Genomic DNA, 24,663 nt, shown 5'->3' on the forward strand with positions numbered 1-24,663 from the left:
AGTGTATATAGTGTATATAGTATATATAGTGTATATTGTGTATATAGTATATATTGTGTATATATAGTGTATATAGTATATATAGTGTGTATATAGTGTATATATAGTGGATATAATACATATAGTGTATATTGTGTATATAGTATATATTGTATATATAGTGTTTATAGTATATATTGTGTATACAGTATATATAGTGTATATAGTGTATATAGTGTATATATAGTACATATAATGGATATATAGTACTGTATATCTAGTATTTAAATGGTGAAGCGCGATGAGATGCTTGACGCTGAGACACCGCGCACGCAGCTCGCACGCCACAGCGTACAATACAGACTGGTCAGAGAGCTGGTCGTAAGTCAGAACGGTCATTAAACAGGTAAGTCATTAAGTGAGGAGTACCTGTATATGTTTTTACATCTTTGAAAAAGCAGTCAACTGTACCTTATTTAGCAACAACCCAATGTGATGGTTAAATACGTTTCTTTAACACTGAGTCTATGGCCCGCTATCATGTATGGAATTATTAATCTGGGCCCCTGAATAGGAACAAGTTTCCCCACCCTGGGAATAACCAGAATAGACGAATCCAAAAAGGTTTCCCCTACTCTGTTATATTAATGGTTTCATTGGTCTCTACTTACCCCCTACCTAACACCAGCCCAACAGCAAAGCACTCACTACGCATGTCAGGAAGACTTTGATTTGTTGAGGAATGGACGGGTTTCTCTCTGTCAGTCTGTCCATCTGTCACCACAGAGCATCCACTCCGCTCGCCTAGGGCCCTCTAAAATTCACCCACCACACTGCTAAGCACTACTGTCACGGATTTTTCAGACCCCCTGTAGTGCTTTGAAAACCTCCCGACAGCTTGCCAGTACACACACACACACACACACACACACACACACACACACACACACACACACACACACACACACACACACAGGCACACACTTACATATATACATATTAAAATCTTCACAAGTAAAAAGTTAAGGCGGTGTTAATTTGTCCACACACACTCAGGTGTGAATATAGGCACACACACTCACTGAGGTTATGAGAAAGTAGGTCAGTCGGGCCGCAGTGTTTAGCGGAATTTGATCCATTTCAGAATCTTTTTTTCGGGAGCATTTACTGAATACCTGTCCCGAAAAGACGGTGGGCCCTTGACATTGTGGGCCTTTTCCAACGGGTGGCACTTTACAACGGTTTGAGGGCCGATACAATGTCATCTTTAAAGCTTTACATTACCTTCAATCACTGCACTCAATTGCATATATACCACTTAATTTAATCATTTTGAAATGCTTTGTTGCATGTGTACAATAGTTGTTTCTTTTGCACGCTCAAAGTTAACATTACAACATGCAGAAAGAACGAGTGAATCGCCTCCAAATGTGTCCCACCACAGCAAAAACCGCCATCTCAAGATTCAAGATTCAAGATTCAAGATTTTTATTTTTATTTCTCGCGCATTTCTAAAATTGCCAGGAGCAGCCTAATATGGTGAAAAACCTTTCTTGGAGGAAAATTAGATTTTTCCAGATTCGTGTTCCTTTGTATTTTTTTTTTCATCTCTCAACGTATTTTCAAAACCGGAAATATTTTAAACCCTGGAGTTAAATATTCCCGTTAGATTACATGGGGAAATGCAGTTCACTTACCGAGACGCAGAACAGCACTGAACAACGCCGATCGGTCGTTTCCTTTAAAGGTAGCGTCCAGGTGAAGATCATTCATCCATATTCCATGTGATATGAAATCACAATGTGAAACCGTTTTGATAGAATTCAACCTTTAAATCGTACTACTTTTACACACACGGAGCTACTGTTGTGAAACGGCGAAGAAGAAAAACCCTTCGCATTACACACCTACGTCACTTCCGTAAACAGACGGTTAAAGCGCTGCACCGGGGTGTTTCGGTCTCACTTGTCTGTGAAACCTTTCTTCTCCGTATCGTTATGGATTACGCAAAGCAGGTGGTGGAAGCTCTGAATCATATTTTGGACCTTAATCTGACCAGTGCGATAGATCCAAATCAGTGTTAGCAGCGTGTACTGGACGTGATTTTCCGTGATGAAAGTCAGTTCTCTGACAGCGACGCAGAGAACGACAGCGATGGTGAATCTGATATTACTCCGGACTTGGAGAACATTTCAAACAGCGGATTTCAAACTTAATGGGACGATGAAACTGAATATTTTCAAGAACCACTGGAGGAGGCCGACGATACGTTTGTTGTTGATACAACGGAAGACGTTAATGACGTGATGAAGTCCGTTGAGGTTGGTGACAGATTTTCAGATTTCAGATTTTCTGAGACTCATAATATTGATAGACTCTACATTTTGTTGTGTTGTCCGCAGTTTTAAACTCGAAAATAATTCCACTTTTTTAAAACATGTATATTCTTACTGTTAAATAAAAGCTTTTTTTTTAAACAAAATTAGTTGTGTGTTGTTGAGCTGTTTGTGATTGGCCCATTCAGCAGTATGTTAAGTAGCCATGAGGCTTTGTTTGTCCGCCAACTCCATTTGCATTCTGGGAGCTGGCTGAATGAACCTGGTGTCGGTAAAACTTTGGAGGTGATTATCTCAGAAACACAGTTTGCCACACCCTTGTCAAGATATTTGCTTGATTTGCACAAGTGACACCTTGTTTGGAAGCTCTGATTCTCCACTTTCAAATGATGCAAAAAGAAACATACTCGAAAGCCGGCAAATGACCCTAAAGTATGCGGTGGGTCACAAATGTATGCCGGGAATTACATGCTGCTACATCAACAACTGCCAAAAAAATCTGTATGCCATCATCAATCACTTCTGTCAACAGCTTCTGACTGTTCCTGTCACCGCCACGACTGCTCATTCTCCAATCTTAAACTAATTAAAAACTATCTGAGGAGCACAATAGGACAGGATAGACTGAGTAGATTGGCAATGTTATCAATTGAAAATGACCGGCTGAAGGGCGGACATAAAGTAGAGTGCCGCTCCAGGACTCAGACCACGAGTTCAATCAAGGTGAAGGCCAGCGCACCAGCTAAGGTGGGATCCTGGAGCAGAGGTGCACCACCAGCCCGTCTCTGCCGAATTCGTCAGGGAGGTGGAGCTTCAGCGCATGTGATGGTACCCGAAAGACAGTGAACTATGCCTGGGCAGGGCAAAGCCACAGGAAACTCTGGTGGAGGCCCGCAGAGGTCCTGACGTGCATAGACGTAGATTACAGGGGGATACATACCCCTTAGTATTTAGAACAGAAACATTTGTCTCCGCCAGTGAAACATGAAAGAACTTTTCCTTTACATAAATGAAGACATTTCCACCATAAATTGAGGCAGAAAAGGCACAAATTGGTACATTAGGATTCACCGGAAGGTAGAAAATTAAGTGTTTGATGTTCAAAATCTCCTGGGGAATGACCCCCAGACCCCCCACCTAATGTGTCTTCCCCAATGTTCAAACAACACCATGGCCACTGCTGACGTGCAAATCGGCCTTCTGACCTGGGCATAAGGGCGAAAGCCTAATCGAACCATCTAGTAGCTGGCTCCCTCTTAAGTTTCCCTCAGGATAGCTGGTGATCGACACTTGAGAAATTGCTATCTGAAGCTTTTTAGGTTAACGTTTGGGTGGGGTTGGAAATGCCAGGGACGTTTTTTATCCCAGTCCGTCGCTGACGTCGAGCCATACTTCTCGAAAAGATAAAATTTAAGTCGTGGATGTAGAATGATTGGCCGAACTTTGGTGAAAATTCCATGAAGCCCTTGAACGCAGGAAGAGAATGGTCTACTTTTGGCGAGATCATTTTATTTGGTGAGATGACGAAAAATTTGAAATAAAAAAATTGATAAACCTTGAAGCTGAACCTTGCGGCAGAATCTTGCGGCACTCAATTTTTGTTGTCATTTTTAGGTTTATTTTCCTGGTTTATTTACTTACTGTTTAGGTTCATGTTTCATCTATCTATCTATCTATCTATCTATCTATCTATCTATCTTAAAGATAAAGATAAATCTGGCTGTTATATAAACCAGCATATTGAAGATATGACAGAATTAGACACAATTCTTGGACAGTCAGTTCATCGGGATCATCTTCGTCAAGATAGTTCAGTTCCTGTTCCTGAATCTGCCAGTGAACGCGAAAATTGGTAGCTGTTACCTAATTGTTCCGATATTTTTGCACTGTTCCAAAACTGGAGAAATGTTACTGTTTTAGCGCTCGCCTTGAATGTGACTCTCCAAGAGACATTTGAAGAGTCCGGTACTGTGATATTGTACAGCCATCAATGTTTATAGATATATATTTCTATTTATAATGTCTATCATTTTCATTTCAGATTAATCAGCTTCTATGATATAAAAGTTTTTTATTTGACCCGTCTTTGCCCCTAAAGTGGGGTACACACTACAAGATAATAAAGCTGATTTTGGCCCCGATTGGCCCCTTTGACAATTGTGATCGTTCTAAACATTATCTTTCAGATTATCTGTGGTGTGAGGTTTGTTACCAGTGTTTTTACTTCCCCGATCCGCTCAGAAATCTGTCCTGGCAGCACCGATCGTAAATCGCAAATATTAAACATGTTCAATATTAACGCTACAAAAGTGCGGGGGAAACCCCGAGGACAACCGAGGCCACAGTCTGTTGATTGTCACGTGAGAAAGATAGAGAGCCCATTGGGAGCCAAGCTGACTGAAATAGAAAAAGTCATTAGCAGCCATGGCAGCTAATGTGAACGCTGCAAAGCACAACATTTTCTGTAAAAGAATAGTGCATAAAATTGCATCGCTAATTCTAGCCTTTCCTCCGCCATGTTTTTTACTCTGAGGTCTACTCTGAAGACGTTTTGATCGTGCAAGATTTCTGGTTTAGAGAGTCGGGACTCATGTAATCTTGAGTAGCCACACCCCCGTGTCAAATCTTTGGTGAATGGAATCTGTTAGTGTGTGGTGTGCTGTTTGGGCAAATCGTTGCTCTCCACACATTATGTTTAAGTTGACCTTGACTTGCTGTCCTACTTATCGAGGCCGTACACTTTGATATCAATGCAAATGTTATTGAAATTTCAGGTTGAGCATAACTGTTTCAACTTTATCAGACATCGGTAATTTGATGTGCATGTGAGTGAATGTCCTTGCATGGGAACGTGTGTGTGTGTGTGTGTGTGTGTGTGTGTGTGTGTGTGTGTGTGTGTGTGTGTGTGTGTGTGTGTGTGTGTGTGTGTGTGTGTGTGTGTGTGTGTGTGTGTGTGTGTGTGGAATGCAGAGTCCCCTCTATGCAGGAGTGGAAAATCCTTCTGTCTCAATGACAGATCAATTGTTCTTTATCAAACACACAGCTCCTCAAGTACATAACATTCGATGTGTATTCTCCCTCTCCGAATTATGTGTGTGTGTGTGTGTGTGTTTGTGTGTGTCTGTATGTATGTGTGTGTGTCTGTATGTGTGTGTGTGTGTGTGTGTGTGTGTGTGTGTGTGTGTAGATCTGATGAATAATAACTAAATGAAGAGTTGTCAGTCTGCGGGGAGAGGCATGATTCTTATTAGTTGTGCTACAATGAAGAATGAAGTACCTTTTAAAGGACTCTCGGATAATTGCACCCTCTGCACCCTGTAGCGGCACACAGTTGGCCCACTCCTGGTTTCATTTACAGGATTTGTATAAGTTCATGTGGCGGTGAGAGTAGTGCCTGTATAAAGTGCTGTATTTTTTTTCTTCTTCTTATTATTATTATGTGAGTTAGTATGATAATAAAATGACACTGACATAAGAAAAATGTGATAATACAGATTTGTAAACCTCTACATGATCATGTGTGTATGCAAGTATTAATGACTTAAGTATGGATGAAAAGAGTATCAGTGACTAGTCGTCCTAGTATAGTCAACATCTCAAGTGATTAAAGCAGCAACATTAAAAAGATATATACCCGCAATATTTAACGTTTGCATTGAAATTCAGTTTTAATCAGTACAATTATCAAACAGAATAACATGAAATCATTTTATTAGCAAACTAAGCCCAGTGCTATTACATTAACTTGGTGTCACACTAAATGCTTAACAGGTCCCACCAGAAATCTGCAATTACAGGAAGTTTTCTGCGGAAAACAGAATTATCTGCAGAAAAATATAGAATTTATTTGTATTTATTTATTTTTGTATATGTATTTTACATTTTTTTGCTCAATTTCTGTTTTATTTCTCAGTTGTTTCATTTTCTCCATCAATTTTATCAATAAATGTTTATTAAGGCATTTACATTAAAACGACAAATGAATTGATCTTCAACATAATTTTATTTTAAATGCTTGCATAATATTGGAGAATTCAAGAAAATTCCCTGTGGAATACATTTTTTTTACAGACGATTTCCAGCAGACACACACTTGTCAGGTGTGAACCCACTGAATCCCATTCAGTCAAATAATTGCAACTGGCCACTTTCTTTAGTTCTAACTCGCTCTCTCTCTCTCTCTCTCTCTCTCCCCCCTCTGGCAGGGTAACCAGGAGGCACCGGCACCCCCCGACCCATCCATGGCCCAGGCCTACCCGTCGGCCCAGTTTGCACCCACCCCCCAAAACGGCATCCCGACCGAGTACACGGCCTCGCACGCCCACCCGCACGTCCACTCCCACCCCCACCCGCACCAGACCCACCCGCACCAGCCCCATCACCCGCACACACACCCGGCCCAGCAGGAGTACACGGGGGTGCAGGCGTCCGTCAGCGAGCACGCGCTCAGCATGTATCCCCCCACACAGAACCACGGCGAGACAGGGGTTGTCGACAGCGACGGACAGACCGTCGCCGGCACAGCCACAGTAAGAATTAACTTATTTACAACTTATCTCAGGACTTTCAGCAAGCAAAAAGATACATCAAATATCGGACACAATACAATATATATATATATATATACAGTATATGTCTTTATATTGACAAATAAAACAATTAAATCATATAATTTCGTCAAGTTTTGATGAAAATGGTGGATTCCCTCATCGGTTCCCTGTAGAGAAGAAAGAGGTAGGGGAGGTAGAGTAAAAGTAGAAGAGTGTATATATAAAGGAGCGCGAGCAAGGTAGAGTAGTGGGAGATAGAGAAGAGGGAGGTATGGGAGGTAGAGTTGAGAGAGGTAGAGAAGAGGGAGGTAGAGTTGAGGTGGATGTAATTGTGGATTCCCCCTATCAGTTCCTTTGGTAATCAGTATTATATCAATTTCATCAATTTATTTTGCATTAATTCTACATTTCACGCCGACTTCATGAGCCCGGGCTGAAAATACTCAATGTCATATCAGGCTTTCAATCTCTGTTAACTGTGGCACTCTGTGTCGTTGTGTATTTCACACAGCCCGTCATGTGTATCTTTTCATAACAATGCAACCCTCGCCGCTATTGAGATGATTGTCAGATTAGGCTGTTTACACGATTCGGTGATTCGACAGCTCCACGTAATAACCCAGTTAATGAGAGAGAAGTGTTTATTTTGATTATCTTAAGCCGCAGGAAGCGCAGGGTTCCCTGTCTAGATTTCACGACAGCAGCTTCAACGACAGTCATTAACTGGCTGATTAAAGCAGCCTTATTGGCCCCAATGATATTACACAATCGTTTCCAGTTTGCACTGATCATTTTTGTAAATTTTTATCCTAATTTGTGCATTCAGGTGTCTATATTCCCCCCTTAATCCAGCTACAGAGACCCAGGCTAAGGGCCTCCTAGCATTTCCTACCAAAGCCCTTTGGATTTGTGGTCTCTTTATTTTCTTGAGGTCTCAAACGATCCTGCCTGGGAAGTGATACAGTTCACTTGTGACAAATATCATGCAAACACTTCAAGCACTGCATGGCCAAGTGTATCTCATAATGCAATGTGAGGGCAAGATCCCAGTGAAGGTTTCTCTGCAGTGTCAGCAAGTGCTGAAAGAAAGTGGTGTAGCTACTGTACACCAGTAACATAGTATGTCAGAGAACTCTCATGCTAAAAGTACACTAGATGATACTTCAAATATGTGGTATGTAGTAGGTAGTGTGCCAGTTAGGGTACTAGGTGTTGTTCAACTTTGGCCAACTTTGACATAGGAAATTGTGGTGCCAACCGATAGCGACACAGCTTTGGCCGCATTGAAGCTGGGGAGGAGGGGTCAACCGGAGAGTCGAGAATAGGGGGAGTGTTTGTTTTAGCTGTGTTAAATCATCCAGTTTCTACAATTTCACAGCTTACAGAAAACGAACATCAAAAGCGGTTTCTTGAGCGGAGAAGTAGTACGTACAGGTGACATCTGGTGTAATTGCATCTAGTCAGGGGCTGCAACCCCAGTATCTGTTTGTTTTAATACAATCAAATAAGACACTCGTCTTCCCTTTGCCTTTCCCCCAGCCTTGTACCATCACTGAACTCGGGACACATGTACTTGCAAGTTCTTTAGAAGTCAGAATCACAACATTCCAATCCCCCAATGACCACGGTAATAGGGCTCTGGGGCCATTTTTAGATGCAATGTTACAATAGAATTCATACTTACTTTCTTTTTTGGGGGGGTGGGTTATGGCTTATCAGACTTATCCCCTTGCAGGTGACAAACATCTCACAGTAGCCACTCACCGGCAGATTTATCAAACAGTTTTCTCCTTATGAATATTTCTGATGCCATTGGCCCATATCCGTTGAAAAATGTGTATTTCTTTGCATAATGATAGTATTTTAATGTTGCCCCCCCCACCAACATATGCACACACACATACATACACACCTACACACACACACACACACACGCACGCACACACACACACACACACACACACACACAAACACACAAACAATATGCTTAGTTTGTATATTTTCTACAAAAGCCAGACAACAATACAGTATAGTCGGGTGATTACAAGAATCTTACAGTGGAGTTTAAATCTCATTTATTTTATAAATCACCTATCTTCCTACCTATCACTCAATTTTATAAATTTGGTAAAAAAAGATAGGCAATTACTTTTCTATGTTACTCAGTGACAAGATTTTGAGAATCCATCAGGGGAGATGATGAATGACGTCATACTTTTACACAGGAAGTGGTTGAAAGTGGTCAGTTGGTGCTTGCTTACGGCCACTGTTGCAAGATTCTACCATTTGTTCACACCCGATCTGCCCCTCGTTCTATTACGAACCAGATCCCCAGTTGTTCCCATTTGGAGAAAACTTGAGGGGAGGGGTATTTTAAGGACAATATGAACATTGAATATAGAACAATCTATATTCAGGCAATGATCTATATTTAGGCGGCGGTGAGGGACACCGTCAATAAAAATGCTTGAGTTTTCTGGTTGACAAAAAATTTTAAGAATCCTTTGGATTTCAGGATTTCCCGTCAAAGATAGTTCTACACGATTTTGCCACTTCATTTACTTCAAATCGGAATGTATGTAAAATGTGTACACGTTGAAAGGAAGAGCATTTAAACTTTTAAACAGATGACTTTTTTTTTATTTTTATGTATTTAATAAAATACATAAAAAATAACGTGCAGTGATCAGTTGTAAATGCACCCTGTGATCAGTTGTGGCACGGTGGCGCAGTGCATTGCACTGCTGCCTCACAGCAGGAAGGTCCTGGGTTCGATTCGATGTTGGCACCGTGCTCCGGATGGGTTATCTCCTAAATAGGAGCCTTGCTGTGTGGAGTTTGCATGTTCTCCCCGTGCTCACATGGGGTTTCCTCCACCTCACGTCAGTAAGGACCCCCACCAAAAAACATGCACCCATCATCGTCTGACCAGCGATGGACACTTCTCATCTGGTCCCCGGGCGCGTCCACGTATGCTGCCCACTGCTCCTGGCTGTGCCCCCGGAGGAAGGACAAGCCAGGATGGGTCAAAAGCAGAGAATCCATTTCACTGGCCACCATCAAAGCATGTGCATGTGTGTGTGTGTGTGCAAGCATGTGTTGTAGTGTGGTGTGTTGCGTGATAAATAAAGACTGTTTCTTTCCATGTAGAGGTTTTTCATATTATTTAATCGCTGTGTTTAGCGCTCTCTCTCTCTCTCTCTCTTTCTCTCTCTCTCTCTCTCACATTCTAGCTCTCTCGCTCTCTCCGCTGCAGTCACATCATTTTGTAGAAGTGGGAAGAGGAGGGGGGTCTGAGCCTTACATCTGGAAATTTCATCATACCCCCCTCCCACCCCATCGCCTCTCCGTCTGTCTCTGTGTCTAGCCAACTCTCCGGCACGACCATACACGCCATCACAGACAATTCCCCACTCCTTCTCAACCTCAATGTCTGTCCTTCTCTCTCCCCCTCCATGTACAAAATTACCTACTTGCATTACTATTTAGTATGCCAAATTGGTGTTTAGTTTGTTCGAAACCATTGTATGTTCAAACAGTATGTGAAAAGCACCAGGATGACATACTGCATCCAGTGAAATGTCATACTGTAGTATGCACTACACTGCACATTACCCTGGTCAGCATATCCTAAATGAATTGTGAGAAACAGGCTGGTAAAAGATCCTGGCAGGAAGTGGCACTCTGAATGGAAAGCTAAACTAACTTTTTTCAGTGGACCCACCCCCTAAAAATGACACTTAACAATGGGCCTCATCAGGGGCAGAATTAGTGATTTAGGGGCCTATGGAAACACAGGATTTTTTTTTTTTTTAACACAGGTCACTTTACCAAAGGATCACTGTGTAACGGTGTGGTTAGGACCCAATTGCAGCACAAAGACAGGCAGGGATATTTGGTAATGTCTTTTATTTGTAGATCAGACGGAAGACAGGCAGGGAGCAGGCAGGATACATGGTCGGGGACAGGCAGGTTCGATTAACCAGGAGTGCAGACAGAAGACAGGCGGAGTGGCAGGCAGGATACGTGGTCGGAGCGAGGCAGAGTCGGTAGCGGGGAATCAGTCCGGCGAACGCTGGAGAGTCTGGTTAAGCATCAAAGACAAACTGGCAATGGGTGACTGGTGAGAGAGGCTTATATAGGGGTTAGATTACAGATCTGGAACAGCCGTGTGCGCAGGTGAATGGAGTTGGGCTAATGGGACAGGTAAGGAGAGGGAGGTTAAAGTAGAAGGCGGAGATCATGATCAATGTTAATGACTTGTGGCTATATAATCAATATAAAGTGCAAGAGATTTATTGCACTTTGAAAAATGCTGTGTTACTTTGTAGATGGTCCCTAATACGCCACTGTAACAGCATTCAACCAAGCAGCCACTCTGATTGTCCATTATGGAGGAAAATGAGAATATCAGTTAAATATCCGTAGAAATCACAAGTTTTCCGGGAGACATTACAAAACGGGTGCACGACAACAGATGCTTTCAAAAACGATGGCGTCTAAAGGGAGAGCTGCATGAGGCTGCAGCTACTTCTTCCGTCGTTCAAACACTGAAAACGAAATTTAAAAAGCTGGTGCGTTTGGGTCAAGGTCGGAAAAAGCGTTAACAGCGTCATAAAAAGAAACGGTGAAAATGTATTGCATATGTGCTATCTGTCCTTTCATGGGGCTCCTGGGACAGCACCAATTAGTGTGCATATTTCTGAAAAATTATTCACAGTAATTTCTGAATGTAACACTGATTATATTGTGCATTTTACAGATATGTTGATAAAAGAGGTCCAATAAATAGACTTTATAGACTATAATTTTTTATTTCATCAGTTAAGTAAATAGCTATAATGTTATTCTACGTGACCGCAGAGTATAGGCTACATTTTATCAGCAGATAAAGCAGCTTACACCTACATGAGCTTCCTCGTGTGGCTTGGAGGTTTATTGCCGGTAGAAATCGACCTTTAAAAGAATAAGGAAGAAATTCAGCAATTTGATGTGGCGAAATTAAAATTCCTCTTACGACCCGGACTTTGAAAATCACTGTGTGTGTGTGTGTGTGTGTGTGTGTGTGTGTGTGTGTGTGTGTGTGTGTGGGTGTGTGAGACTGTGTGTGCGATCACATGGCGATCCAGGAAGGATTGCGTCATCTGGCCGGTGTGTTTGTAGAGCGACGTCAGTCCCTGATGTCCCATCTCTGCACTCTGGAAACTGGGAACACTGACTCTGAGTGTGTGTGTGTGTGTGTGTGTGTGTGTGTGTGTGTGTGTGTGTGTGTGCGTGCGTGCGTGCGTGCGTGCGTGCGTGCGTGCGTGCGTGCGTGCGTGCGTGCGTGCGTGTGTGTGCATATGCTGCAGTGTGCACAGGCCAGAAACAGCAAAAGTGACTTTACCTGCAGATCATTTTTATTTATTATCATATTTACAATCATTTGGTTTTCAAATGTAGTCACATGGAGCAAACGTTCAAGTCATGTTAAATGTCGTTTGCAAAACACCCCCAACCAATGATAAACAAAGCAGATTCTCACCAGCGCCATAGTGGAGAGTGAGAGTGAATGTGGCGAACGTTCAAGCCAACGTATTGAAGTAGAGGATTTTTCTAGTTATTTGACTCTCTCAATAGACTTGTCATCAAAAGTACTTACATCTTACTAAGAGCTTGGAGCTTTTGGCGCAAAAAAAACTGTTTGTTGTCAAAAATGAATGGCAGTGATCATGGCCATTTAAATGACCATATGGTGAGTAATGTGAAAAGACGGAAGCGCCATTGCTTAAATAAGGGAAATGGTCAGTGCTGTGTTTGTGTATGCTGACTAGTAAACGGGCTCTTAACTAAAGAAAAGAGTCAAGTCAGTTGAAATACCACTTCCTGTACTTTACACCGGAGGTGGCATTTCAATAAAGATTCACGGGACATCGGATTTGGACTCAATGGTCTTCAGCGGCAGTCAAAACATGGGGGGAAGTACTTCAAAATAAAAGCTATCGTAATGTAGAGTATATTATGGCCAGGCACAGTCACACACATGCAGGCACACATGGTATTATGGGCGACTGCAGAGTCAGTACTTGTGCTTATAAGCCGCTGATCTCACTCACACAGACAACCAAAGGACGAAGACAGACCACCACTGGTTGTGTGTATGCGTGCGTGCGTGCGTGCGTGTGTGCATGTGTGAATTTGTCTCTCTCGTCCAGTAAAAATAACCATAGCCAGAGGCTGTAGTTAGTTTAAGATATATACTATTAAGGTTGGCTGAGTTTACAACAACCAAATAATACTTTAAATATAAATAAGCCAGTAAATATGAATATTCTGTATACAAGAGGGGGTTTGAATCAGAAGTCTCACTGGCGTCCTCTTCTGACTGGTTGCAGAATCATTTCATGAAAACTGCATTGACATTCAGACACAGACTTCTGAGTTACAATGTAACCTCAGTATTCTATATTTTGTATGCAACCTTTTTTTAGTGATGTTTGCCACTTTCAATGTTAATCTATAATTTTATTTTTATTTTTTCAACTGCGCTCTATTTGAAGATGTACTGCTCTCGTGCAGAAGACCTGACATTAGCCTGTGTGCACTGCTTGCAGTTTATTCTCCTGTAGGGGTGCTGGTGACACATTTTCAACATCTCATGCCTTTACAAATACTCTGCAGTGTGCGCGCGTGTGTGCGTGTGCGTGTGTGTGTGTGTGCGTGCGTGCGTGTGTGTGTTTGCGTGTCTGTTATTGGACCTAGACAACTGCTTTAAGTGCCAGAGGCAACTCTCTCTCTTTCACTCTCTGTCTTGCTGTTCTGCGTTAGTTTTTCGCTGAGGCGAGCAGAAATGGGGTCCAAGGTGTAATGAGTTTCTCTCTCGTTCCCTGTGTTGTGGCATCAGTGATCATTTGTATTAGTGTGTGTATCTCAAGTATCAGAGCAACGTTATGCACCTCAACTTTCATAGATGAAGCAAGCAAGATTTATTTTTATAAGAGATTAATTGTGTAATTCTTTAGTACGACCTAAAGTGTGAGACTAGAATTGGAAATGCATGTGATGATACCAAAAATGTCATTATAACATTACTAGCAGTAACACTAATACATTAAATGTGATTAGCATTAGCACACAGTTAAAAATGCCTTATAATTTGATATTTTCTGAAGGCTTGTGGATCGTGGCATTTTATATTGATACTTCTTATATTACAAGTATACATTTCACCCAAAGTTGTCACACCTATATTAATATAAGTATGTATGTTTTCATATGTACATGGGAATCGCTGTCATATTCAATTAATCGATGAAAATGAGTTTTGGTGCCAAAACTTAATTTTGTAATCATTTTCATCACACCTTTGTGTGTAATACAGTATCAACCTAGATCTGAACCTGTAGATCTCGGGATCGACTGCACCAGATTTGAAAATGCCGCGCAACTTGTTTTATTTTTTTAGGGCTGGACGATACTGAGTAAATCAAATATCAAGCTATCTTATGACTATTGGTGCTTTCATAAGATATTTACAGACAAGAAATATTAGTAAGATGGCTATTATGACCAAGGAGGTAGAGGTGTTGATTAGAACAGTTATTACATTTAATAACTGTAATGCAGCATTAGAGGCAACATTTAATGATATCACAAGATCTCAGACGATACTTTTTCCCATATCACATTATCTATATTATATTGATTGCCTTCATCGTGTAAATGATATTTATTGTTCAGCCTTATTAGTTACTTGCTTAACAGAATTAAAGGAAAATTATTTATTTAATGACATACTGATCTTAACACCCTCTAATGCGACAGAAATTTTGATATTTCTGCAGCTTATACATAGAAACGCTAATTCTTAGGCTTCATCTGACCCACAGAAGCACATTGAGTGTCTCACTGGTTGAGAAAATTTAATTACAGTAAATCAGAAAATTGTCTGTCATACACAAGGCCCTGCTGTCCAGACACTCTGGATATCTCCCATCTGCGATTGAGTTCGAAACTAGATATCCCGACACAATCCTTGCATGAACCGTGAACCTGTGACTTGTATTGAAGTAATGGAAGTTATTTCAAACGCTCACTTTCGGTCCCTGTTTGTTCTCCCCCACCCTCCGTCTACCAGCAGACAGAAGACGCAGCACAGACGGACACCCAGCAGCAGACGCAGAGCGTGTCAGAAAGCACGGACAGCAAGGCTCAGCCCAAGAGACTGCACGTGTCCAACATCCCCTTCAGGTTCAGGGACCCCGACCTCAGGCAAATGTTCGGTGTAAGTCCAGTAGGTCAGGCAGACCAGACCACATTCCCCCCTCTGCTACGGTCTGCATCTGCAGTCTCCTCTTGAAAGTTAATTCTGACAGACAACTATTAGATTTACTTTAAAATGATCTTCATTTATTTAGCATTGTTTGAGTTTAGCGTCTAGGCTCTACTGCTCATCACTCCATAGAAAACAGGTGCATCGAAAACATAGGCATGCATAATGAGCTAGAAATATAGGAGTGATGAGCTTGAATCCCCCATTAGATAGAACAGTGGAGCCCAACAGGTGGATGCAGCGGAGGTGAGGTAACGCAGCAAGCAAGCTGGAAGCGGAGGAGGTAGGCTTGGAGGAATTGGCTGCTTAAATACGCCGGCCCATTTAAGGGGGTGGTAGGGTGTGGAAGCATGTGGCGTCAAGTTGTCTGACAGAACTAGCTGCACAAGCTACGTCTCAGTTATATCGTGGAATCCAAGGTTGTCTGTAAAAATGTATTGTTGCTAAGATATGACAGGACCTCCATGTGCTTTTTTTCCCCCCCTACAGCAATTTGGCAAAATCTTAGATGTGGAAATAATTTTCAACGAGCGTGGTTCCAAGGTAAGAACTGTGCAATATTTTCTGTCTTTTGCCTGTCTGTCTTTCTGTCTGTCTGTCTATCTGCATGTGTATATACAGTATGCAGTATATATATATATATTAGAAAATAATATAAATGTTTTATTATTTTAATTATAAATAATATATTATAAATATAAACAGTGTATATATATGTATGTGTGTGTATATATATATATATATATATATATATATATAATAAAAATGTATAGTTTCTTGAGCACTTGTAACCCCACCATAAAAAAGCATTCGCCTTATCTCTGCCCCTAACGGTTCATGCAACAAACGTCCTCGGTGCTTCCAACAATCATCACGCACCAAGGTCGCCACGATTCAGGCATCGATGCAAATATTTAAATGGAAGCTCAAAGTTAATTGGGCGGCATCTCTCCAGACGGTGTTGTTAATGAAGCGCCTGTCACGTCGCGCTCAAAACTCGGGGAATTGCGTGCGGTCGATACCTGGCTCACTTCGGGGACGCCCTGCAAGGGGATATCCAGTCGGTGGATGTGTTTGGACGTTTTAGTAACACCATTAAACTTCCAGAGCATCTACACTTGGTAGGATTCTCTTGTGTCTAGGCTTTTCGAAGTAATTTTCATTCCACCAGGTTTTTTTGGTTTCATTCTTTGAGTGGATTTAATCGCCCCCCCCCCCCCCCCCATTAGCTTTATTGGTCTTGAAATAAATTGGGCTGTGTTGTTTTATGTCGAACTCCACTGTGTGCAGTTATCGTACCACCCACCCACCCAAAGCAAGACGTACTGTATATGGAGTCACCTCTTATTGAACCCGCCACAGTCTGGATTCTTCAGGAAGAGGTTATTTTTTGAACACGGGAACAGAAGACGCTCGTGGCTCTTTGTTTTCTGAAGACTTGTGTCCATTTTGGAAAAAAAAACCATTGACAGTTGGGTTGAGAAAAAATAATATAAAGGCGTGTAGGACCTGCAGGCCTTCAGGCCCTTGAGGTGGACGGGGAAGACTGCAGCCAATGATTTGCTTTTTTAGCCTATTTGTGTATATTTGGCTAATTCTATTTTATTTGTATTTATTCTTTTTCTTAGACTGTATAAGCTTTTATTGTAATGCTTATCTTCTGTAGACACACACCAGTTATTACCATGACTAATTTCAAGTACATGTTGCACCTGGTAACATAAAGTCATTGTGATTCAGATTGATTCTGAAATGTAATATGTTATTTATAATTATTTACCAACTGTCACGCTTTTTATTTCTATATCCCTTATATGTTATATATATGAAACATATTAGACCGCATGTAAGGAACATCATAAGGTGCTGATACATGCTATCATCTTCATTATATACTGTATATTAAATATATAATGATTATATATACACTATGAATATGGTTATACTGTATACAGTGTATAAATATTTATCTATGATTTATGTACTTTTTTTTACATTTTCTAACAAGAGTCTAACAAAAATATGCATTTTTGTATATATTTATAACAAAAATATACCTTTTAGTTAGTAGTGGGGTCCTAAAACAGTATTTTTCTGAACAATTCCACTCATGCTCAGAAGTCATTTTAAACAAAAATGTATTTATGCGCTTCGACGTTCGACATTCGGCAACTTTTTCACTCACTTGCTCAACGTGTTTTGTAATCGAAACAACATGTTGAAAACACAGGACTCCTCTTTCTCTCTGTCTCTCTTTCTCTCTTCTTTCAGGGATTTGGTTTTGTGACGTTCGAGCAAAGCTTAGACGCAGACCGGGCCCGAGAGAAGTTGCACGGCACCGTGGTGGAGGGCCGTAAGATCGAAGTAGGCGTCCCTCCACCTCCCTCCCTTCCTCCCTTCCTTCCTTCCTTCTTTCGTCCTTCCTTCCTTCTTTCCTCCCTCCTCCCAAACCTGACACGCCCAACATGGCCAACTCGACTGTGTTTCAGTTAAAAACATACCAAAAACGTTCACATACTAATTTGATGTGCTAAATAGTATGCTGCAGCTCTTCTAGCGTGTGTGTGTGTGTGTGTGTCTGTGTGTCTGTGTGTGTGTGTGTGTGTGTGTGTGTGTGTGTGTGTGTGTGTGTGTGTGTGTGTGTGTGTGTGACTCCTCATTGATCCCCCCCGTTCACAAGGAAAACACGGGTCTGTGTTATCTATGTGTGAATATTTGCTGATTCCTTTTGTTTGTACGCTTTTTTTACACTTTTCGTTTTTTTGTTCTTGGTTTTGGTAAAGTCCCTATTCATAGAAAGGAGATGGAACCCAGCAAAAAGTTGATTGAGTATTTCCCGTTTGGGTTGTGTTGGGTGGGATTGAAGGTTGAATCCTCCTCTGGAAAGATAATAATATTATAATAATAATATTATAATATAATAATAATATTTTCAAATCTCACTTCTCAAGCATGAGGAAAAAGCTTGGTGAGTTTTATTACCTTGGCTTTGACACTAAAATTTCATTTATTTTGCCTCACGGTTACTAGAGGTTCTGTTGGAAGGGCTGGTGCCATTGTAACAATGACTTCGACCTTGAATGGAGCCAGTATTCAACAAGTAGTTGCTTTTTTCTGACGGAGTCCTCCATGTGGGGAATATGCTTAAATAATATTTCCTTTATTATGAATTGAGGGAGAGAATGTTTTGGTGGAAGTTAATCTTATCTCGCATTGCCAGACAAAATTTGATTTTCCGATTAATGATGGTGCAAACAATGATACGGAAGCAGTCAGGGTTATGTGCAGTCCTGTGGAAGGGCTATCCGGCTATTTTTCAACCTAGTCCTCATTAAAATGTTTGTTCCCATCATTTATAACTGTTCCTAACACAGCCTCAATGAGAAACTTCCCACTCTGCTATTGGGTGCTGTTCTCGAATCGGCACTGATCAAAACGTGCTTACATTTTTCCAGATTTAGCACAAATGTTGCACCATCTTCCATTTTAGCACCCCACAAAATATGCATGACAATGCATGACAATTTTTATGTCACTTTTTCACATATATAGATACATTTTTTGTTAAATCTCAATCTAAATATTATAAATCCTAAATGTAAATATTAAATATTAAATGTAAATTCAAATCCTAAATATAAATATTCAATATAAATATATACCCTAAATATACATTTTAAATTTAAATATAAATCCGAAATATGCATCCCAGATCTAAATCTTCAATCTAAATATACGTAAATCATATATCTTAAAGTTAAAGGAGCAGTGTGTAGAATTTTGTATCCATTTACCCCCCACCACTGCCACCATTTTCAACGACATAGGAGAAGTTACGGTGGCCTTCTAGTGCCAGAAGCTATTTCCCAAAGATGTCATCGTGTACGACAGCATTGAGTTGTACTAAATAAAGTGATGAGGGGAAGATGTTTTTAGTTATTTAGTCTATAAAACCATAGGTTATTACTTACTTACTTACTCTTACAAGTAAGATAATGATTATGAGTGTTAAATGTTCCACGTTGTGGCAGCATTTTGTTGCTTCCGTTAGCGAGCTGCTTTGCACGGTAATACATGCTAACATTAGCAGAGTAATGCTAAAAATACGATGACCAGACGTCACTATTTCGAGCTGTGTCGAAAGTCCCGACATACCTGTAAATCTCTAAAATGTCCTGGTTTTCAACGTTCACTACCCAATTTTCTCGGTTTTCATATTATACACTGATCAGCCTCAACATTAAAACCACAGACAGGTGAAGTGAATAACATTGCTCATCTGGTTCCAATGGCACCTGTCTAAGGGTGGGATATATTAGGCAGCAAGTGAACAGTCAGTTCTTGAAGTTGATGTGTTGGAGCAGGAAAAATGGGCAAGCATAAGGATCTGACCGACTTTCACAAAGGCCAAATTGTGATGGCTGGACGACTGGGTCAGAGCATCTCCAAAAGGACAGGTCTTGTGGAGTGTTCCTGGTTTGCAGTGGTTAGTACCGACCAAAAGTGGTCCAAGGAAGGGCAACCGGTGAACCGGCGACAGGGTCATGGGCGCCCATGGGCTCATTGATGTGCATGGGGAGTGAAGGCAGGCCCGTCCGGTCCAATCCCACAGAAGAGCTACTGTCGCACAAATTGCTGAAAACGTTAATGTTGGCTATGATAGAAAGGTGTCAGTACACACAGTACATCACAGCTTGCTGCTTTTGGGGCTGTGTAACCTCTGTGTAGCCAGTCAGAGTGCCCATGCCCTGTCCACAGCCAGCGCCTACAATCGGCACGTGAGCATCAGAACTGGACCATGGAGCAATGGAAGAAGGTGGCGTGTTCTGATGAATCACGTTTTCGTCTACATCATGTGGATTGCCGGGGTTAGGGTCCGATCGAGCATCTGTGGGATGTGCTGGAACAACAAGCCCGATCCATGGGGGTCCCACCTCCCAACTTACAGGACTAAAAGGATCTTCTGCTAACGTCTTGGTGCCAGATACCACAGGACACCTTCAGAGGTCTTGTGGAGTCCATGCCTTGACGTGTCAGAGCTGCTTTGGCAGCACGAGGGGGAGCTATACAATATTATTGGTTATTAGTGGTTGTTTTAATGTTGTGACTGATCAGTGTAGCTTCAGGCAGCAATACACGGGGTCCAATTTAGTCATGTTAGGTAAGTATTACAGTTTTCCGAGTTCTTTGAAATGCAGGATCTTCCGAGTTTACATTGATCAGCACAATGGCTCCCCCAGTCTCGTCTCTGGTTGCTCATTTCGTGGAGCAAGCCCTATGCGGTTGTGGAGGTGTTTTCTGGCCCAGGGCCAGGGAATGAGTAAGAGGAGGCAGGCAGAGGCAAAACAGCGCCAGTTGGCGTGTATTTATATATAGTTTCAACAAAAAGGTGGCTCATGGGCCAAAAGGACAACTTATGTTGGAGGACAATATGCTCGCAGGCAAATAATTAAATTGTTTGTTCGATTGGCGCTTAGATGCGCTCCCACTGTGACGTGTCCAGCGCGTTCAGTCAAATGCTGCTCTTGCCTGGTCAACAGCATGTCCCACAAGCACGCCCCCCTTCACTGCAGCGGCGGCTTGACCACGCCCCCTTGGCCGGGGTGCTGTCCGGCCAACAGCAGAATCCCCCCCCACCACCCCCATCCCCCGGAGCGGGAGAGGAAGTCAGCTATGACCATCTGGGCGCCCAGCCTGCGCATTGGTGTCTTTCATACAGTGGAGCCATAGTCGTGGGGTGTGGTCTGAACAGAGAGTGAAGCCCCACTCAGGAGGTATTAGCAGAGGGTGGTGACCGCCCACTTTATCGGCAGACATTCCTTCTCTGTGGTGCTGTACCTCCTCTCCTGCTCTGCAAGCTTGTGGCTGAGGTACAGCATCAGCCGGTCCACACTCTCGACCTCCTGGGACAGAATGGCCCCAAGTGTCCTGTCCGACGCGTCCATCTGCAGACAGAAAGGAAGAGCAAAGTTAGGGGTATGCAGTATATGCTGCCCACAGAGAGCGGCCTTGAATCTGACAAATGCCTGCTGGCACGGCTTTGACCACTGGACTGGATCTAGAGCACCTTTTCGAGTTAAATCGGTCAAGGGGCTGGACAGTGTCGCAAATTCCGGCACAAACCTTCTATAGTATCCGGCTTTACCTCCTTCTTAGTCTTAGGTCTCTGCGTGTTTGGGACCCAATCAGTCTTATCCAGATGGGGTTGAAGGTGGCCCCCCCACCAGGGGGTATCCCAGATATCGTTCCTCCCTCGCCCAACCGCGCACTTCTTTGGGTTGGCAGTGAGCCTCTCGCGCCTCAGGGACGCTAGCACGGCATCCACATGCTGCAGATGCCGCTCCCACGTATCACTATGAATAATCACGTTGTCTGAGTATGCAGCGGCAAAGGCCACATGTGAACGCAGGATGCAATCCATGAGTCTCTGAAAGGTCGTGGGGGCACCAAACAACCCAAACGCAAGCACACTAAACTGGTTAAGGCCTTGCGGGGTGGATAAGGCCGATTTTTTCTTGGACTGCTGGGACAAGGGAATCTGCCAGTAGCACTTGGTTAAATCCCTTGGTGGGTCCCTCTCTGGGCCAGAGGTGGTGGTGTGTCCATAGGCCTCACCCTGGTCCTCAGCAAGGGCTATGGCGGCTTGGAGGGAGGCTGGCTGGTGGCAACGCACCCAGCTAGCAGCGCAGGCCGGGAGATCGTCCACAAACTGTTCGGTGGCCACCGCCTCGACAATCTGGTGTGAGAAATGCTCCCCCAGTGGTAGCCACTGCTGGGCCACGTCCAGGAGCTGCTGGGCATGTTGAAACGGCCGGGTTGTGGTGTCGTATGGAAGTGACCGGAGGCACAGGCAGTGGCCCTCAGGTGTTCTCCCGACCCATTCCATCACCGCCCTCTGGACGACAGTGTAGCGACGCAGCGATATTGATCAAACTCGGAACAACAACACGTCTGAAGGGTCCCTGGTTCTAATGAGGCTTCAATCATGTCTGTGTGTTCTGCCGTTTTTGTGTTTTGATACTTCTAGCCTGAAAAACACAGAGAAAAAAAAAAAAATTCTGAGCAATAACTATAGTTGTTAGGGTAATTAGTAATAGTTATAGTAGTAATAATTATATCTAATTATACTTGTTATAACAACATATGAACAAAACCAAATAACGGGGACACCCCCCAGCCCTAACAGAGTGGAGAATGTGCAGTACATTTAAGGGTCCCACTTTGGGGGTTTCAAAAAGTGGTCACTCTCGCTAAAAATAATCAAAGACTGGATAGACAACCTGAAAGTCCTTCCCTAGAGCCATTGTTTGGTTTGTCCGTTTTAGGCTACTGTAGAAACATGGCGGTGCATCATGACGGCCTCCGTGGAAGAGGACCCGCTCCATATTTAGATATAAAGGGCTCATTCTAAGGTAAAAAAAAACGCAACCATTCCTATTTTCATGGGATTATCCACTAATTAAAACATACTTGTGAATATTATACTCAATTTCTGCCAAGTCTGTTCTACTAGATACCACTAAATTCTACACACTGGTCCTTTAAATCAAAATATTTAATCTCAATCTTTGATCTAAATGTTAAACCTAAATCTAAATCCTAAATCTTGGGTTTGGCTAAAGACCACACAATGCTATATCTCTGCTGCAGATTCTCACTGTGCTTAAATGCACTCTATAGGGGTAAACATTTAAGCCTCAAAGAAAAGATTCCTGTTTCAAAAGGACATTCTACATTTCTTTTGTCTTAAACATTACATCTAAAGCTTCAGCAGTATATCCAACGTGTACCGTTGGCTATGGTAAGTTGCCAGTAGGAAGTAGCACAACTTCCTGTTTCTAGTTTCTTACATTAGATTACATTAGCGGATCTAGTCAAAACAGTGGATTTGCGGAAGTGGAACTGAATATTTAAAACCCTGAAAAAACATTTTCTGTCAGTATAACATATCAAGAATTTCTGACAATGTTCGTACATTTCCCATTTTCTTAGAGGAGATTTAACATGTTTTTTTTAAGGCTTAAATATTTTCCCCATTGGATAGCTTTCAAGCACAGTCAGTAGGTTCAGCAGAGTGGTAAGTTTCTTAATAGTCAAGCCTTAGTGAGGTGGGAACCAACAGCTCTTGGTTGAAAAATTGTCAGTCAAGTCAAAACTGTAAGAAAAAGTATAAATTCTGAGAAAATTTGTTCCCTGTCCTCCATTCCACATTGTCCTTAAACAAAGGTATTTAAAGTAAGGGGCGGGGCTATTGATTGTTTATTGTACAAAGGTCCAAGTTCTTACAAGTGCAACGCCTAGCATACATGTGGCCGAAGTAAGACGCCTCTCACTCCCTTTTCTTCCCCCCACCGGCCCATCCTTCCTGCGGTAGTTCGTTTCACCCCGCCCCATCGGCCCGCCCCCCTGATCACAGTTACCGCGGTAACAGTAGACCACCGACACAGTGGTTTGGGAGTGGTAAGTTAAGAGAGCCATTCTGAGAAATTGTATTCCTTTTGTCATTTTTTTGAATGGTGGATGAGTTTGTGCTATGTATATCTATAGATGTGTTTTTTGTCTTCTTTAAATTGCTTGCGTTGGGGTGGGGGCGTGGGTGTTACGCAGCGGTGGATTTGACTTGACTTGGACCTGAGGCTGCCATGCAAGCGCGATCGCTGACTGAATCGCAATGTGAATCTGTTTGCATCACACGTGGGAGATGGTCAGAATGTTGGATATGATGTTTGACGTTGTCGTTGGTGGTGTTGTTTTGGTCTCTTTTTTTTTGCCCGTTATTTATTTTAACATTTTTTCAAGGCAATGCACCCTTGTCTTTGACATGCAACCCCCCTACTCGTAAGCTCTGGGTTTGAAACTGGAATCATTTGAATGGACGATTGTTTTTGATTGATTGGCTGATTTGTTGGATTCAAATGACTGACTGACTTGGGTCGGTTGACCGATTTGTATTCGCTGTTTCTGCAACCGATTGAGGAGGCTCTTGGTTTGAGTGTAAAAGCCACGTGTTGCTTCTCTTGGAAAAAATATGGTTCAACACTCCTGGTGGGCGTTCACATCCATTGCTACAATAAAACTCTTAGTCAGGCAGTCAAATTCGCGGGAATCGGGGAAACGTGAGAAAATTTATGAGAATGTGATATGGTGCGTAACTGCGACAATTCAATCAAACCCATCAAGTCTCTGAGACTTGTCAGAATTGGCTCCTACTCTACTATCACTATCACCACTATACTACAATATTTAATCAGTCACATATACTATTTGAGCATGCTATGGTTTTGGACATATTTAGCACTAATTTGGCGTGCTAAATAGTATGCTAGGGTGCCATTTTGGTACATAGGGTTGAAGCTTTATAGTGACAGATGTGAACGCCCCGTCACTTTTGGGATAGATTGGATGTTGCATAATGTGCCCTTCCTGTAAAAGACACTTTCTATCTTTGATTTTCCACTGCCAAACCCCGCCCCCCCCTCGCCCCCTG

General features: G+C 42.3%; 1 protein-coding gene across 2 annotated transcripts in view; it reads left to right on the plus strand.

Moving 5' to 3' along the window:
* The window catches only part of rbfox1 (RNA binding fox-1 homolog 1), a 56,768-nt gene that overhangs the window by 5,690 nt on the left and 26,415 nt on the right, over positions 1 to 24,663 (plus strand). For both annotated transcript variants that reach the window (XM_080009924.1, XM_080009925.1), the window contains exons 2-5: positions 6,521 to 6,844; positions 14,982 to 15,128; positions 15,666 to 15,719; positions 17,448 to 17,540. In XM_080009924.1, coding sequence (XP_079866050.1) covers positions 6,521 to 6,844; positions 14,982 to 15,128; positions 15,666 to 15,719; positions 17,448 to 17,540 — 618 coding nt within the window. The remainder of the gene's footprint in view (positions 1 to 6,520; positions 6,845 to 14,981; positions 15,129 to 15,665; positions 15,720 to 17,447; positions 17,541 to 24,663) is intronic.

Source organism: Zeus faber, assembly GCF_960531495.2.
Source record: "Zeus faber genome assembly, chromosome: 11".
In the NCBI taxonomy this organism is placed as follows: domain Eukaryota; kingdom Metazoa; phylum Chordata; class Actinopteri; order Zeiformes; family Zeidae; genus Zeus; species Zeus faber.